General features: G+C 49.7%; 2 protein-coding genes across 3 annotated transcripts in view; both read left to right on the forward strand.

Moving 5' to 3' along the window:
• The window catches only part of ATF1 (activating transcription factor 1), a 36,531-nt gene extending 31,408 nt beyond the window's left edge, over positions 1–5,123 (forward strand). Inside the window, exon 10 of the mRNA XM_027668513.1 lies at positions 5,111–5,123. The gene's annotated coding sequence lies outside the window, so the exon portion shown is untranslated. The remainder of the gene's footprint in view (positions 1–5,110) is intronic.
• SCN8A (sodium voltage-gated channel alpha subunit 8) overlaps positions 1–16,127 on the forward strand; it is a 50,608-nt gene that overhangs the window by 6,240 nt on the left and 28,241 nt on the right. Inside the window, exons 2-6 of one of the 2 annotated variants that reach the window (XM_027668506.1) lie at positions 2,577–2,906; positions 9,026–9,144; positions 10,968–11,057; positions 11,290–11,418; positions 13,320–13,411. In XM_027668506.1, the coding sequence (XP_027524307.1) occupies positions 2,631–2,906; positions 9,026–9,144; positions 10,968–11,057; positions 11,290–11,418; positions 13,320–13,411 (706 nt within the window). In that variant the 5' untranslated portion in view covers positions 2,577–2,630. Of the gene's footprint in view, positions 1–2,576; positions 2,907–9,025; positions 9,145–10,967; positions 11,058–11,289; positions 11,419–13,319; positions 13,412–13,546; positions 13,639–16,127 lie in introns of both variants that reach the window. The other variant, XM_027668505.1, reaches the window with a different exon arrangement.

Raw genomic sequence — 16,127 nt, forward strand, 5'->3', positions numbered from 1 at the left:
CCTTTTTTTTCTGCTGTGTCCCTGAGCTACTTTGGTTTCTAAATTCAGGCCTTACATATTTATCTGTGCCATTCAATTAGACCACATCCCCAATGCTGCTCTATAGTTTCACAGTATGTGGGAAATTTGGTAATTAAATGCATGCAAATGCTGCAAGAATAGAATAAATTAATTTTCCTTAATATCAGCAGGCCACTGGGTGATTTCTCAGAGATAATGTGACCAAGATACTGTTTTTTCTCTCCCCTCTTTCCATCTTTTTTTGAGTCTTTACTGTTGTTACTTTAGAAATACCTGGTCAGGTTTGTAGGAAGAGAATCCCAGCCCGGCCAGGCTCTGGGATTACATAAGGAGGGGGTTCTATACATCAGGTTTTTGGGATCTCCAGATAAAACCCCAGCTGGGCACAGCATTTAGTGCCCACAGGTGTGGTGCAGCTTTGGATTGACGTGTGGGTCGGAGCCCTGGGAGGGTGGGAATGGCCGTGGCAGAGCTGGAGTGGAGCAGTTGCAGGGAATACCCTGAGCTCCCTCAGCAGGATCCTTTGGATGTTCTGGCTCCTGGAAGTGCTGGGTGAAAGGCTGGGATCTCCGGGTGCTCCTCCCGAGGGCTCGGTTCTTTGTCCCTGGGGTTATTCCTGGAGCCCCCTGCCCTCCGGGGAGCTGTGATTGTCCTTTTTGGGGCTTCCCTGAGCTCCTCCCGTGTGAGTTCAGCCCAACCCTCAGCGCCAGGGGCTGGGCAGGTGCCTCTGACCTCGTGCTGGAACAGCTGAATTTTAACCATTCAGCCCCATGGCGTGGTTTGCAAGGAATTTGAAAGTCATTCTTCCCGAGATTCCAGACCTTTTAATATTTGCTTGGGTGCTGTGCTTGTGTTGCCTTAAAAGCTCTGACCTTACTGGTGATTCCTTTCCCTCATTGAGGGACCTTATCCCACGAATCCTTTGGATCCTTTCCGTGCCGTATCCTCGTGGTTCTCCTGCCTTCCCTCTTGGATCCGGTGTCTGGGTCCCTCCCCGAGCGCCGTGGCGGGGCTGGGTTCTCTTCCAGCCTGCAGCACTGCAGTGCTGTTGCATCAGTGCAGGGTTTCTGTCATCCCTCTCCTCCCTTGGCCTCCTCCCGGAGCGAGAACAGCCCAGCAGCTCAGAAATGCAGGATATTCCTGCTGCTGGTTCTGGAGCGAGAGCTTGGCACGAGGAGCGGAGCTGCAGAGGGTTTGTGGGCGGCTGGATTGCGAGGAACCAACTTCCTCCCAGCTCTGCTTTTTTGGGGGAGTGGGTGGAGGAGCACGAGGGGCTCCTGGAAGGATGGGGCAAACCCTGGCAGGGTCTGGGCTCCCGGGCAGGAGCGAGCTCGTCCTCACCCCTGCTCTGCACCTCCTCCCCTCCCTTTCCTTTCATCATTTGTGTTGCATCTGATGCAAAGAAGACCCTGTGTCTAACCCATGTGTTAGAGAAATTTAACTTGCAGAAATCACTGTTGTGCTTGATCAAAGTATTTTAAAATTATTTCATTCTCGTGGCCCGAAATGAATCATTGCCCTGATAACTGATGGAGTCATGGAATGGTTTGGGTCGGGAGGGACCTTAAAGACCATAAATTCCACCCCCTGCCATGGGCAGGACACCTCCCACTAGCCCAGGCTGCTCCAACCTGGCCTTGGACACTTCCAGGGATGGGGCAGCCACAGCTTTCTCTGGGCAGCCCGTGCCAGGGAGCAGTTTTTGGGAATGCTCAGAGCGCTCCGCTCCCGTTGGCACCGAGTTCCTCCTGTGGGTACCAGGGAGCTCTTTGCTGAGCACCTCATTAGCAGAGCGAGGGATGTGCTGGTCCCCAGCCCTACCTAGGCCAGGTTAGACCTTGTCCAACCCCAGCTGGCTGGGAATTTTGCCTAATTTTGCCTGAGGGCAGTGACTGGCAGAACCATTTTTGCAGGAGAACAGTGGGTTTGATGTTGGAGTTTCTTTTTTGTGGAACAGTTTGTGATCAGGAGGACCCAAATTGGGGTGGTCACCTGTGGGAGAGCCAGCTCTGCATGGTGCTTCTCCTGTCCTAGGTGAGGTGGGTGGGAATGGGCAGGTTTACCTGTGTCCAGCCTTGGTGTGGCTTGTTTTGGGACTGAACCAGCAGCTCAGCTGCCTCATTCCTGCCAGAGCTCAAGAAGCCTTGGGATGATGCTCTCAGGGATGTGGTGGGACTCTTGGGGAGGGTCCTGTGCAGGACTCTCAGGGACTGTTTTGGTGTCCTGTGGAGGATGTAGATGACTCTCAGGGATTGTTGGGGATTGTTGGGGTGTCCTGTGCAGGACTCTCAGATATTGTTGGGGTGTCCTGTGAAGGCTTCTCAGGGATTGTTGGGTGTCCTGTGCAGGACTCTCAGGGATTGCTGAGGATTGTTGGGGTGTCCTGTGCAGGGCCAGGAGTTGAACTGGACGATCCTTGTGGGTCCCTCAGTGATCCCGAGGGGATTCGAAGGCCGGAGCTCCCCGTGGCTCTGCCCTGCTCTGTCTGTCTGTCTGTCTGTCTGTCTGTGCCCTTTCTGACGTTCTCCCTGTGTTTGCCCTCCCCACCTCTCCAGAGCTGACCTGCCCGGGGTGCAACATCGCTAAAGAAGCTGCTGCAGGATGAAAAGATGGCAGCGCGGCTGCTCGCACCACCAGGCCCCGAGAGTTTCAAGCCCTTCACTCCGGAGTCTCTGGCCAACATCGAGAAACACATCGCCGAGCTGAAGAAGAAGCAGCGCTCGAAGCAGGACAGCAGCCACCGGGATGACGACGAGGACAGCAAACCCAAACCAAACAGTGACCTTGAGGCGGGGAAGAATTTGCCTTTCATCTACGGGGACATCCCAAAAGGGCTGGTTGCTGTGCCACTGGAGGACTTTGACCCTTATTATATGACCCAGAAAGTGAGTCTGGCGAGAAAGGAGCCGCTAAAGCACCTTCTTATTTTTCTTTTTTTTTTTTTTCCCCCTGTTGGGAAAAAATGGCAGGTTTGGGGTATGGTTGGAGCAGAAGACAAAGGATGGAGTCTTGGATGGGGCTGGTTTGTTGTGTGGGGTTTTTTTATGAGGTTTAATTGATATTATATGATCGGGTTTAATTGATACTGTAAGGCCGGTCTTTAAGGATGGAATTAAGAGAACAGGGTTTGGAAAGTAAAAATAGATCAAGCTGTGCTGATGTGCCAATTTTAACCATTGGGGTAATAAGGAGACTGGAACTGAGGGGCAACAGTGGTGGTCTGAGCCTGTGTTTCATCACTTCCACGGAATTCAGGCTGGATGGGATGGTTAGGAGGCAGTGGGACACAGAATCGTGGCAGAAAAGGAGTGAGAGAAACTAATTAACTGGCCTTCATCTGGAGAATTTTTATTTTTGAAACGTTTGGATTAACCACAAGGTGATGTGGCAGGAGGCACTTGTGGGGTTTATTCAGAAATAAGGGGAGCAGTGAGTTGGGAAACTGCTGGAGATGGAGGGGAGGGATCTGCTGGTGGAATAGGGAGGAGCACGGTCATGGATTTTCTCAGAAGGCTAAAACTGAGGTTCTTGGCTGTTTATTTTCATGACTTTCCTCGATACAACTTTAATTGGGGCAAGCTGAGATAGCTGCCATCCCTAAGTGAGGCTCAGCTGTCACGGGAGGAGCTGCAGGTCTGGCCCCTGGGTGACAGGAGCTGTGATGTGAGTGGGGACAATTGGCTGTGTGTGAAATCCCTGTGCTGGGTAACAAATGTGTGACGAGTTTGTGATGGGACCAGAAGTTTGTGCCATTCTCAGAAGGGACTCCAAAACTGGCAGGGTGTCATTCCCATGGAATCAGCTGGATTTGGGTGTAACTGGCTGTTCTTTCCTGCATTTCTAGTGGTGAGTTGTGTTCCTGGGAGCAGGAGCTGGCTCAGCACAGGGCTTTGGAATTTTGGAATGTGTGTGTTGGATCCCAGGGTCCAGGTGATGTGCTGCTTCAGGAGATGCATTACCAGGAGCTCCTGGGGAAAAAAGGCACTGTAGTTATCCTCAGGAGTATTTTTTTTCTTTATCAACCAAGTGTTTTCTCTTTATTAAACCAACGTGGTATTCCCTGGTTTTTGGTGAGACCGGCTCATGGAATCCCAGGATGGTTGGGGCTGGAAGGGACCTTAAAGCTCATCCAGTCCCACCTTCCACTATCCCAGGCTGCTCCAACCTGGCCTGGGACACTTCCAGGGATCCAGGGGCAGCCACAGCTTCTCTGGACACCCTGTGCCAGGGCCTCCCCACCCTCCCAGTGCCGAGGGTCTCTTGGCCCATCCCACCACTGGGGTGTCACAAATGTCACTGGGATCCCATCGGGAGGGGTTTGGAGCCTCTCTGTGTCTGTGTAGGTGAAGGGATGGTGCCAGTGGCAGAGCTGGGCTGTCAAACCCTTTTCCAGCAGAAATAGGTCTGTGGTGCTGAGGGGGCAGAGGCTCCCTGGTTCTCTGAGTCCCACCAGGAGCAGGAGGCAGAGGGGAACCACCCTTTACCCCTCCTGCTCCATCAGGCTCCAGGTTTGCCTCCCAGCACGAGGCTATCAATAAACCTTTCATTTCTGGAGGAGAAAATCAGCCACACTCCCATCCCTGAAGGCGTCTGTCCCACCTCCAGGAGCACCACAGGAGTCCTGACACTTGAGGAGTCGTTTCCTGCTCATGGTGTGGAGATGGAGGGAAGGTTCTGGAGATGAGAGGGAAACCCCCCCAGCCCTGTGTGTGCCATACTGGGAGCAGGGCCTGGCTCTTCCCACAGACACTAGATTCATGCTCTGTTCCTTTCCATCCATCTCACTGTGGCCATTCCTTAGGTGTGTCCTTCCCGCTTCTTCCCAGAGTCCGTCACTTCCCACCAGGCAGGTTTTTTTTTTAAGGCCATTAAAAAAGGCCCTTCTCTGAATCATCAGGAATCTGCTTGAATCATGGGAAGTTTTCCAAGATTTCCCCACACCCCCCTCCTTCTCCAGAAGGCTTTGCATCACAGGTCTTTGCTTCTGCAGCGTGCACAGGGACGGATCAGCTGGTTGCTTTTCCTTGCAGGAGGACACAGTGATCTTGGTTTCTCTTAAGGAAACTGAAACTGCATTTTAACGGAGCAGCTGAACTTCCAGTGGCCTGGTAACTGATATTTAAAGGAGAAACAGAGTGACCTGGAAACAGCACCGTGGCCCAGGGAGTCACAAGCCCTGGGTCTGGAGCCCGGCGATGGTTTTGTCCCAAGTGCTGCTCCTTGCTCTGCTCAGGTTCGTTTTGCAACATGGGAGTCACGGAATCCCGGGATCACTGAGGTTGGAAAAGCCCTCCAGGACCATCGAGTCTAACCTGTGACCCATCCCTGCCTTGTCACCCAGCCCAGAGCACCGAGTCCAGGCTTTTCCCAGGCTGGGGTTGTTTTCCTCAAGCACCTTCCCTGGGTGGGAATCTCATCCGTGCTACGGGACGGGGTGAAGGTGCTCCTGCTCCTGCAGTTGGCTCCACTTACAAGGCAGCAGAAGGTCCCTGAATATTCTGGGAGTTGAGACCATGGATAGGCTCGGGTGGGTGGATTCCAGCAGGAAAAGGAAGGCTGTCCACACATCCATGAGCATCTGAGGCTGGAGCAGGACATCCGAGGTCACCTCCTGCTGGCAGATGAGCACCTGAGGATCCCTCTCTCCAGGTTTCGTGCCAATGGAGTGACTTGCAGCTTCCCCAAGTCACATGCCCACTTTGGAAGTGGGCCCTCGGGTCCAGAATGTCACCTTGGCTCTGTGGGCCTGGGAAAATCTCTGGGATGGGGGGGCCCAGCTGCAGGAACCACGTCTGCCCCAGAGGATGTGACATCTGCAGGGACAAGGGGTGGCTCTGCCGGGGCTTTGCCTTCCAGTGGAGTCCCCAAAGCAGGGGGAAGAGTCAGAACCACCTCAAGAAATCAGCCTTTTGTTGTTTCCAGAGCCTCAGTGCCTTTTCCAGATCTTCCAACACTGAAGCAATGTTGGCCATGATATTTGTTGTGCAAACTGGAAACATTTCAGTTAAAACCCCCCAAAGGCCGGGACTCCTTGTGAACTTCCTTGTTCCAGCAAAATTCAGGAGAACTCCCAGTGTGAGCAGCCCCAGCCCCTGCTTTCCAGGTCTTGCTTCATGAGGTTTTTTCTTCCACTCCATGTCTCCAACTGACTTAAAAGGAGCAGGAAAAGTGGGAAAGGAAAAGATTGAAGGAAGGGAAGTGAAATCCCTGTCAGTCCTGCCCTCCCTGGTGTCGGAGGGAAGGCAGAGTGGGATGGAGCTGTTGGCTGTGTGTGGATCCAGCCCCGAGGATCCCAGCTGGGATCAGGGAATGCTGAGTGTGGCAGGGCCAGGGAAGTGATGGAATCTCTGCTGCCACCCCTAAATCTGCACCACTGGGGATGGTGGAAGGATGGAGAATTGGAGAGAGAATGGATTTCCTTGCACAGGCAGATTGAGAGGTTGTTAAAATTTAAATCCAAATCAGTTTATCAATATTCCATGTTGAACCATCTCCTTTTTTTTTTTTTTTTTTTTAATATATCTTTCAGGAATGTTTTATTTTCTAAATTCCAGAACAGTCAAGTTTTTTTTCCCACTATTTGAGGTTAAAGCAAGAACAAAATGTAGCAGATACTTCTTTCCCCCACAAGCTTTTCAGTAGTGAAGAGTAAGTCACTAAGAAAGAATAAATCTGTCCCCTTTGGGGGGAAGGGGGAATTAAATATTAAATAATGGAGTTTCTGTGTTAGAAAGTAAAACTCTGTGAGACAAAACAGACTTGAGAAATATTTTGCATTGACATGGGGGGTGTTTCTGGGCTGGGTCATGTCCAGCCTCTCCCCCACCAGATCCCCCCAAGTCCTTCTCCCCCAGGGCTGCTCTGATTCTGTCTGTGGTTCCTCAGCCCCCAGAGTGCCCGAATTCCCTGTCCATGAGTTTTCCAGCAGTCACTTGCTCGGGGTGTCACCAGGAAGTCGTCGCTCTCCCTCTTGCTCAGCGTCGAGTGTCAGCCCGTCGTGGTGTCACTGCTGCAGGAATGTGGTTCCATATGTTCCCAGGCTGTTCCTAAAGCTGTTGGCTCCTGAAATCTCCTGCCCACTCTCCTCCTCTCTCTTCAGCCACCGCGGAACCGCCCGACATTAAACCCGCAGGAAGCAGAAGCGTTTCAGATCTTCCCAGAGCCGCAACGTTTCCTGCCATCCCTCCATCAGTTCTGTCCTGCTCCCCTGGCACAGTCACCATCATCTTGCAGATTAATTTAGAAAACTCGTCCTCTGGGAATATTCCTTCTTCTCGTGAGCCCTGTTTCCAAGGATTTGTTAACACGTGGGGCTCTGAGGGAACTAAAGCGGACGGAGGTTTTTTCGCAGCTCTGACAACAAACTGAGAGTTTGGGAGGTCCAACCAGACACAACCATCTCTTAAACCGAGTGCAAAGTGCCTTTTTCCAGGTATCACCTTCCTCTAAGTTCTGAACTTTGCCTCAGCACTTCTTAAAAGCTCTTAAGGATGTTCTTGGCCTGGACCCAGCAAACGTTTTAAGAGCTCGCAGCCATTTCGAAATGGAGTTTTGATATGTCAGCAGCAGAAAGAGAAGCTAAGAGAGGGTTTAAATTGCCAAACACTTCTTGGCTTTTGGGCTTTTCTTTCTACTGATGAGACCAATGGGAGGCTTACCCAGGATTTTATGGGATACACAGGGGAATGGTGGATCTCGGAACCGTCGGAATCGATGAGCAGACTGGAATTGGGGCACTTTGTTGGTGTGAGGGTTGTGCTGGAAGGCCCAGGGGTGATGGGCTTTACAGGCAGGAATCACTCCACAAGTTTTATGGTCTAAAAGGAGAAATGTGTGCAGAGCATGGAGAGGAAACGAGGGCACGGGACAGGGGAGGGACTAAGAGGGCAAAGCAGAACGTGGAGTTCCTGGTTGGTGGGCACTGGGATGAAACAATTGGGATTCCTTCCTGGAAAGGGTGGTCAGGCCTTGGAAGGGGCTGCCCAGGGAGGTGGTGGAGTCCCCAGGTCTTTGTCCAGCTCACCTGGACCCACCTCATGCTCAGCACAGGCACATCACTGCTCGAAAGATGTGGGAGAGTTGTGAGCTCAGTGACGTGCCCGGGACACGGCAGGAGCCCAGGAACATCCCAGTGTCCTGCTCCAGAGCCTTAAAAAGAGATTTAAAAAAGGAATGGGATGCAAGTCCTGGAAAGTTTGTGGTGTCAGGGAAGGGAAATGAACTGGTTCCTAGAACTGGGTTGTCCCTTGAGCGCTTTGTAATGGCAGTTCTGCAAAACTTTGGGCCTTTTAGAAGGTTGTTGTATGCCAAGGTGATCTGGTCATTAATTCATGATGCTGCAATTGAAGAGCTGTCCGGGGTTGTCTTTAAAGTGCTTTTGGTGGGGATGCATTAGTGGTTCTGCTAACGAGGCTTTCTTGCTCCGTGCTGAACCACAACCTGATTTTGATTTCCTTTGCAAATAATTTACTGCTCAGTGGTCTAATTGAGCCAAACGAGCCCAAACACGTTGTTCCCCTTGCGAGGAGGGAAATGACAAATTTCCTAAGAGGAGTCTCCTGGGGAAGCCGGGGTTGGCAGGGAGCCCCAGGATTCCCTTGGGTTGGGCTCCGGGAACTCGGGGCTGTGCCAGCCAGGGGGGCTGGAGACGAGTCTGGGGCCATCCTGGAGAGAATAAAAATGGGACAAATGGTGCCAGGGAAAGGGCTTTGGCTTCTCAGTGCACACAAGTTGCTTCCTGCCCTCTGAGTCGGGTGCTGGGTGCTTTGGGTGTGCTGGAATGAAGTGCCCACAGACACACTTGTGCCTGGGATGCTCCCGGTGCTCTGTGGGGAGATGGACTGGGGGATCTGTGGTGTAAGGCTGTGGAATTCTGCCTCCCATTTACATGAGTCATTCCACAGGTTCGTGGAATGTCATTTGTCCTTTTTTTTTTTCTTTTTATGAGCACAATTCCTGCTTTGATTTTCCTGCATTAACTCTCTCTCTCTTTGTTTCTCTGCAGACCTTTGTAGTACTAAACAGAGGGAAAACACTCTTCCGATTTAGTGCCACACCTGCCTTGTACATTTTAAGTCCTTTTAATCTGTTTAGAAGAATAGCTATTAAAATTTTGATACATTCATATCCTTTTTATTACCGAGTTCTCTTTGCCTTCGTGTGTTCCTTGAAAATCTCTTCCCTGTCAAATCTCTTCCCTCCCAAATTGTCTTTTGCTCAGTTCCCATCTGTGAATGAGTCCTGCACCCGGGGAGGTGGATTGGCCTCAGAACATGCACAAAAACCTGCTTTTTTTGTATGAAAAGTCGGTGTCCTTGAGCCACATCCAATGAAGGAAACTTCTCCTTTATTTTCCCTGTGTCCATTCTCCCATCCCACACCCATGGATGAGTTTTGGAACAGATATGATTTAAGGTTATGTTTTTAATGTGAAGAGGAGCTGACCTTTAACAGCTGCTGAAATGGTTAAATAGAACTAAAACAGATTTAAAAAAATACTAAATATTAAATAGAATTATCATCCGGAGAAGGAGCCAGAGCCACCTTGTCTGTAATTAGACACTGACTGATTTCTTGCTCTTTTGGCATCTCTAAAACATCCTTCTAATGGCAAAGCTTTTCCAAGAGCTTTTCCTCTGCAGGGCTCAGGCAGCTCCAGTGGCTTTTGGTTGATGGTGTTATTAGGAGGAAAAAAATGTCTCTATTGACTAAGCTGCTTTGCCCTGTTCATTTATTTATTTTAGGTGGTGACTCTAAAGCAGAAACACCCTCATTTGCTGGTGTAGAGGCTCCTGGGCCCTCCATTCCTGCTTCTCAGGTGGAGAAAAAGCTTTTCCATCTTTTCAGAGTGGACTCGGGAATGTTTCCTTTGGCTCTGTGTGAGTTCTCGTGGCCTTTTCCTCCCCCTGGATGCCTGGGATGCAGCCAAGGGATGCAGATTGTCAGGCTGAGCCCAAGATGCTGCTGGAGGCTCTTGGGTCTCCATCTGAGGTCTGTTGGAGTCTCCTTAAATAATTCTGGAAGTCAAACAGCTTCGGATCTGAGCTGGATTTCACCGCTAGGCTAATAATTGAGTGGTTAAAATCCACTTCTAGTTGGGAAATTGTGCTGCAACCTCCTCCAGTCAGTCCCCAAACACACAGAGGGAGCACAGACGGCTTTGGAAGGACTCCTGTGGTTTCTTCTGAGCTAAATCCTGGTGTCTGTGGCTTTCCCATGGGCTGCATGAGCAGACAAGATGTTTTCATGTTACTGAACAACTGGAATTATTTGGGGAGACATTTTCTGTTTGGACCCGGGATTTTTTTTTTTTTTAATTACTAAGAAAATACCAGAAAATAGAAAATAAATTGAACAGCGACATAAAATACTATTTCTATACTATAAATGTATTATATAGTATATAAATAGTATATATATAGTATGTACATAGTATATATAGTATATATAGTATATGAATAGTATATATAGTATGTAAATAGTATATATAGTATGTAAATAGTATATATATAGTATGTACATAGTATATATAGTATATAAATAGTATATATAGTATATAGATAGTGTATATAGTATATGAATAGTATATATAGTATGTAAATAACATATATATAATGTCAATAGTGTATATAGCATTTCAATAGTATATATATGTCAATAGTATATATATAGTATATAAATTGTAAATATTGTATAGTATAGAAATTACCTATATAAATATTATATATTATACTATATATTATATATTGTATATTATATTCTATATTATATTTAGTATATGGTATATAATATATAAATAGCCTTATTTCCCACGAGTGCTGGAAGCATCTCGGCTCTTTATTATGCCTGGAAATGGTTGCATTTTCCTGCACTCCGTGATTTTTGGGGACCAGAGGGGGATGTTACAGAGCCACCACGTGTCCCTTTGCTCCTTGACTTTGCCCCACAGTATTTAGCATGATCATTATGTGCACTATTTTGACCAACTGTGTATTCATGACTTTTAGTAACCCGCCCGAATGGTCCAAGAACGTGGAGTAAGTACCAACTCTTGTGCTGTCAGAACCTCCCCAGAACTCTGAGCCCCTTCCCTGTTCCTCCCCCTGCCCGTTTGCACGGACACATCATCCCTCAGAGCCATTTGTCATTCCCATTTTCCGGGTCTGTCATTCCCATTTTCAGGGTTTGTCATTCCCGTTTTTCCGGGGGCCAAAACGCCCCTTTATTCCTGGCTGTTCTCAGCCCGTGTCTCCCTCCCCCTGCCCCCAGGTACACCTTCACTGGGATTTACACCTTCGAGTCACTCGTGAAAATCATTGCCAGAGGTTTCTGTATAGATGGATTCACCTTCCTGCGGGATCCTTGGAACTGGCTGGATTTCAGCGTCATCATGATGGCGTGAGTCGAGTTTCCAGGTTATCTCCGGGCTCTGTGGGGAAGAGGGGGGGGTTTGTAAAGGAAAAGGAGATTTCTCTCCTGGTTTTAAAGCCTGATGGAATCTCAGCTCTAAACTGTGGAGCTGCTGCTGCAAAAAAACCCCCAGGATTTTCTGAGAATTGTCTTTGTTAATCGAGATTTTCGATGGCTCACGTGCCAGAGGTGCTGCTCAGTGTGGGACCAGGAGCCAAATATCTTTAAATCCCAGTCTCTACCTCTCTTTCCCCCTTGGGCTGGGGTTTTAAATATTCCTGGGCTGCAGCTGGAGGTTGGACAGTCATTACCCCACTAATAACCCACTAATAACCCATTAATAACTGTGGTTATTAACCCATTCCCCAAGGAAGGAATTAACTTGGTTTTCCTTCCTCATTCTTTCCTCTCGTGCCAGATCAGCTCCCACTGTCCTGACACTGAGGATCAGGGGGATGTTGAGTCCCATCAGGACTGGTTTTTTCCTTATTCCTCATTTTTTCTTATTGCCCTGAGGTGATCCTGGCTCAGGCTCAGTCCTGCTGATGGAAACCAGGTCCACGTCAGTGGTCCCTGAGTTGCTGGTGGAAGAGATATTTTTCCCCTTTTACATTTATTTTTGGGATGTTGCAGGTGCACATTGTTGGGCTCCCGTGGTCACCAAGGCCTGAGGGAACAGGGATCATGTAGGAAGGCTCAGGAGCCAGATTTCCAAGGGTTCAGAGCACTTGAAAGTTTCTCCCCAGACAGCACAGAGGAAATATTCTCTAAATTGGGGTAAAATAGAACTCTGGTGCCTTGCACTAAACATGTTCTCTGTGTATCTTGGGTTTATCCCCCTGGAAAAGGGGGATGATCAAACCTACCTGTGGCTCAGAAACAGGTAGTGGAGCATAAAGGATTTAAAATGAAGGATGCTGATTAAAATGAAGGATGCTAATGAAAGTGGAGGATGCTAATCAAAGCAAAAGATGATCATGATTTATTAAAAACATGGAGTGGAGCAAATATACCTGAAAACCCTGAATTGAGGAATCATAAAATCATGGAATCCTGGAATGGTTTGAGAGGGACCTTAAAGCTCATCCAGTTGCACCCTTTGCCATGGGCAGGGACACCTTCCACCAGACCAGGATGCTTAGGGTGGTGTCACCAGGACTCCTCACAGATGTGACACTTCCACAGTTGCCCTCTGCAGAGGTGACGTTGAATTTTTGAGCCCTGTAGAGGAAGTTTGGGGCACCACAATGTCAAAAAGTTGTAAAGGTGTTGGAGAGGGTCCAAAGCAGGGACACAGGGATGGGGAAGGGTCTGGAGGAGCAGCTGAGGGTTTGTTCAGCTGGAGGAGACTGAGGGGAGACTCCTCGGGGGCTGCAGCTCCGACCTCTGCTCCCTGTGAGCAGGGACAGGACCCAGGGAAGGGCTGGAGCTGTGCCAGGGCAGGGTCAGGCTGGATCTCAGGGAAAGGTTCTTCCCCCAGAGGGTGGTTGGGCACTCAACAGGCTCCCCAGGGCAGTGGGCACAGCCCCAAGGCTGCCAGAGCTCCAGGAGGGTTTGGACAACGCTCCCAGGGACAGGGTGGGATTGTCGGGGTGTCTGTGCAGGGCCAGGGGTTGGACTGGATGATCCCTGTGTGTCCCTCCCAGCCCAGGATATTCCATGATTCCATGATTCCAGGTGAGGATCCAGGTACCCACCCATGCACCTGGGTGAGCTGGTTGCAGAGAGGAGAGACTTAAACCGGGTTTTGCCTCCACAACTTTTCTGTCTCTGTCTCCTCCCTGCCCGTCCTGAAGCGTTTTAAATCACGAGCTGTGTCCTGCAAGCAGACGATTTATGCAGGGGGAGGTGACCCCAACGGTGCCATTAACTCTGGTTTAATTCTGCAGGTATATAACAGAGTTTGTAAACCTAGGCAATGTTTCAGCTCTGCGCACTTTCAGGGTTCTGAGAGCTTTGAAAACTATTTCTGTAATTCCAGGTAAGGCCCCGGTTGGTGTTTTAGCTGTCGGGTACAGGCCCCTGTGAGTGATGTATTGCTTTGTCTGTAGTTGTTGTTTTATTTTGGTGTGTGTATTGTCATGGTGTTTTTTGTGTGTGACCTCCCTCATTGCAGATATGTCACAGAGTTTGTGGACCTTGGGAATGTCTCAGCATTGAGAACTTTCAGAGTTCTCCGAGCTTTGAAAACTATCTCTGTAATTCCAGGTGAGAACCCTTCGGCATTAGAGGCTGGGCTTGTGTGTGTCTCCTCTCTCCATCTCCCCTCCCTCCCTGCACTGCTCGTTTCTCAGAAGTGGCACTGGGCTTTTTGGGATGGGATTAGCAGTCTGTGTGACAGAACAGTTTGAAATCAAGGCTTCTGGGCCACCAAATCATGGGGTGAACAGGCTGTTATTCCCTACTCCTCTGTCCCTGTGTGCATCCCTGGCGTGCCCATCTCTGAGATTAAAGCCAGGCTTGAAGTTTAATTGCAGGTGAATGAAGGCTCAGGCTCCCCCTCAGGCTGAGCAGTTTCTGGCTCAGGGATTTGCCCCTTTATCACCAACCTTTCTGCAGATTTAGGAATAACTGTGCAAAACAGCAGAGTGAAACCCAACCGGGATTAAAACCTTTTGCCCATTTCCTGAGCTGGACTTGGCAGGGCTGAGCCTCCCAAAGCTGCTTCTAGACCTGTAACTCATCTGTGTGTCACAGGATGAGCAGGGGCCCTTCTTTTGTTGTGAGACACACAGATTATGGACTGAGAATCCCAGAATTCCAGAATGGTCTGGGTTGGGAGGGACCTTAAAGCTCATCTCATTCCGTGGGCAGGGCCACCTTCCCCTGGACCAGGTCGCTCCAAGCTCCATCCAGCCCGGCCTAAAACACTTCCTGATCCTGAATTCTTGTACAGAAAAGCCTTGTGTGGGTGGTTTCTCACAAGTGCCCCTAAGTTTAAGGTCAGGCTCAGCTCTCACAGGGATCAGCAGGTTTTCAGGTGCTCAGCCTGTCTCAGGGCAGGCACCCGAAGTCACCCCCCGACTGCTCTGCAGGTCCTTTGGAGTCTGTTCCATGAGACATTCCCTGATCATGGAATGGTGGCTCTGCTCTCTCAGGCTGCCAGGGAAGAGCCTGTGGATTTGTAGGGCCCATCCCAGACTGCCAACCCCATCAGCTGCACCTGCCTGTTGTGCATGATGATGGTGATGATGATGATGATGATGATGATGGTGATGATGATGATGCTCTGATGTGGCACCTGCTTCCCTTGCACCCCATGAGAACGTTCTGGAGTGATGTTCCTGCTGAGCCTTCCTTAGTGTCTGGGGATATTAAAGAGAAAAGATCCCTGGGAATTGCTGCTGGCAGCGCCCTGGGCAGGCCTGACGTGCAGTGGGATTCTCTCAGCCTGCTCCAGGTCCTCGCTCAGAGGGAAACATCCCTGTTGGAACCAGATTTGCCTGTTCTGCTTTCTTAATCATAGCAGAGTGGAGATGGTGCAGCTTCAAGGAGCTGGTTCCTGACTGTGTGGCTGCCTTGCCTTCCCCTGGAAGGGAGCAGGACAGCTCAGTTCTGGATCATTCCCTCCACAGAACTCCAAACGAATGGAATTGAATTCCAGTGGCAGCGAGAGGGGTGGGGCTGAGCCCTGCTGAGCTCAGCACAGCCCTGATTGGTACCAAGGGCACAATCTGCTGCATATTCTGGTTTAATTAAAAGGGTGATTTGCCACATGCAGCCGAGGGGACCCTGTTTGGGTGTTGGGAGACACTGAACACACCTGGAAACGCCCAAACCCTGGGTGTTGTATCCCTCTCTGGGGGAGGGTTGTCTGGGTGTGGTTCTGCAGCACAGACCTCACCCCCCTCGATTTTGGGACTAACAACAGGAGGAATATAAAGCATTTGGGTAATTGGCCTTTTGGGTTATTTAATGTGAAGGCATGAAGTGCTCTTTATGGGTTTTACTGCTGTCATTTCACAGGCAGAAAGGGATTTTTCAGAACACACTGAATATTAAAATCTAAAGGGATTCCCCTTCTGCTTCAGCACATGGAGTGGGAATTTTAACCCTGTGCTGAGCTACTGAGAAACTTGTTTTAGTGCTTTGAGTGCTGGCTACACCTTCTACCAATAATTGGGATTTGTGTGTTTCTGAGACAACATAAAAAATGGGAAATATTTCCAGGATCTGCCATGAAACTGGGCAGAATTCCGTGGTCTCCATGGATCTGTGTGACAGGAGCAGACTGTGGCTCCTGGGGGCTAAAATATGAAAGTACTGCTTTGGTTTTATGGCTTGGGGGTCCCTGTGAAACTGTGATGGTCTCAAGAGATTTTCCCTGTTGGCCCTTGAAGTTCTTACATTGAATTGTCTGATGGGGACACACTTTTGTCACACGTGCAGCACACAGGACCCAGGAAAACCTGGAGCTGCTGTTGCTGGAGTTGTGGGGTTTTTTTGGAGTGTTCCTGGTTTGTTGCCAGAACTCTCCTGCTGCCAGTTTTGTCCTGGTTCCAAACCCCCTTTTCCTGCACTCCTCTGAAGGAGCAGCATCCCAACCAGGAACCCCAGGGCTGGTGCATGAGAAGAGCAGAGCTGTGGGATGAGCATGGGGGTGATGTGTCTGCCAGAACTAACAGCAAAAACCTGCTCTGGGTCGGGGCAGGGCTTTGGCATCCAGGAAAAGTTGGGATGATGGAAGGAAATGACAT

Source organism: Corapipo altera, unplaced genomic scaffold (assembly GCF_003945725.1).
Source record: "Corapipo altera isolate COAL_440 unplaced genomic scaffold, ASM394572v1 290, whole genome shotgun sequence".
Taxonomy (NCBI): domain Eukaryota; kingdom Metazoa; phylum Chordata; class Aves; order Passeriformes; family Pipridae; genus Corapipo; species Corapipo altera.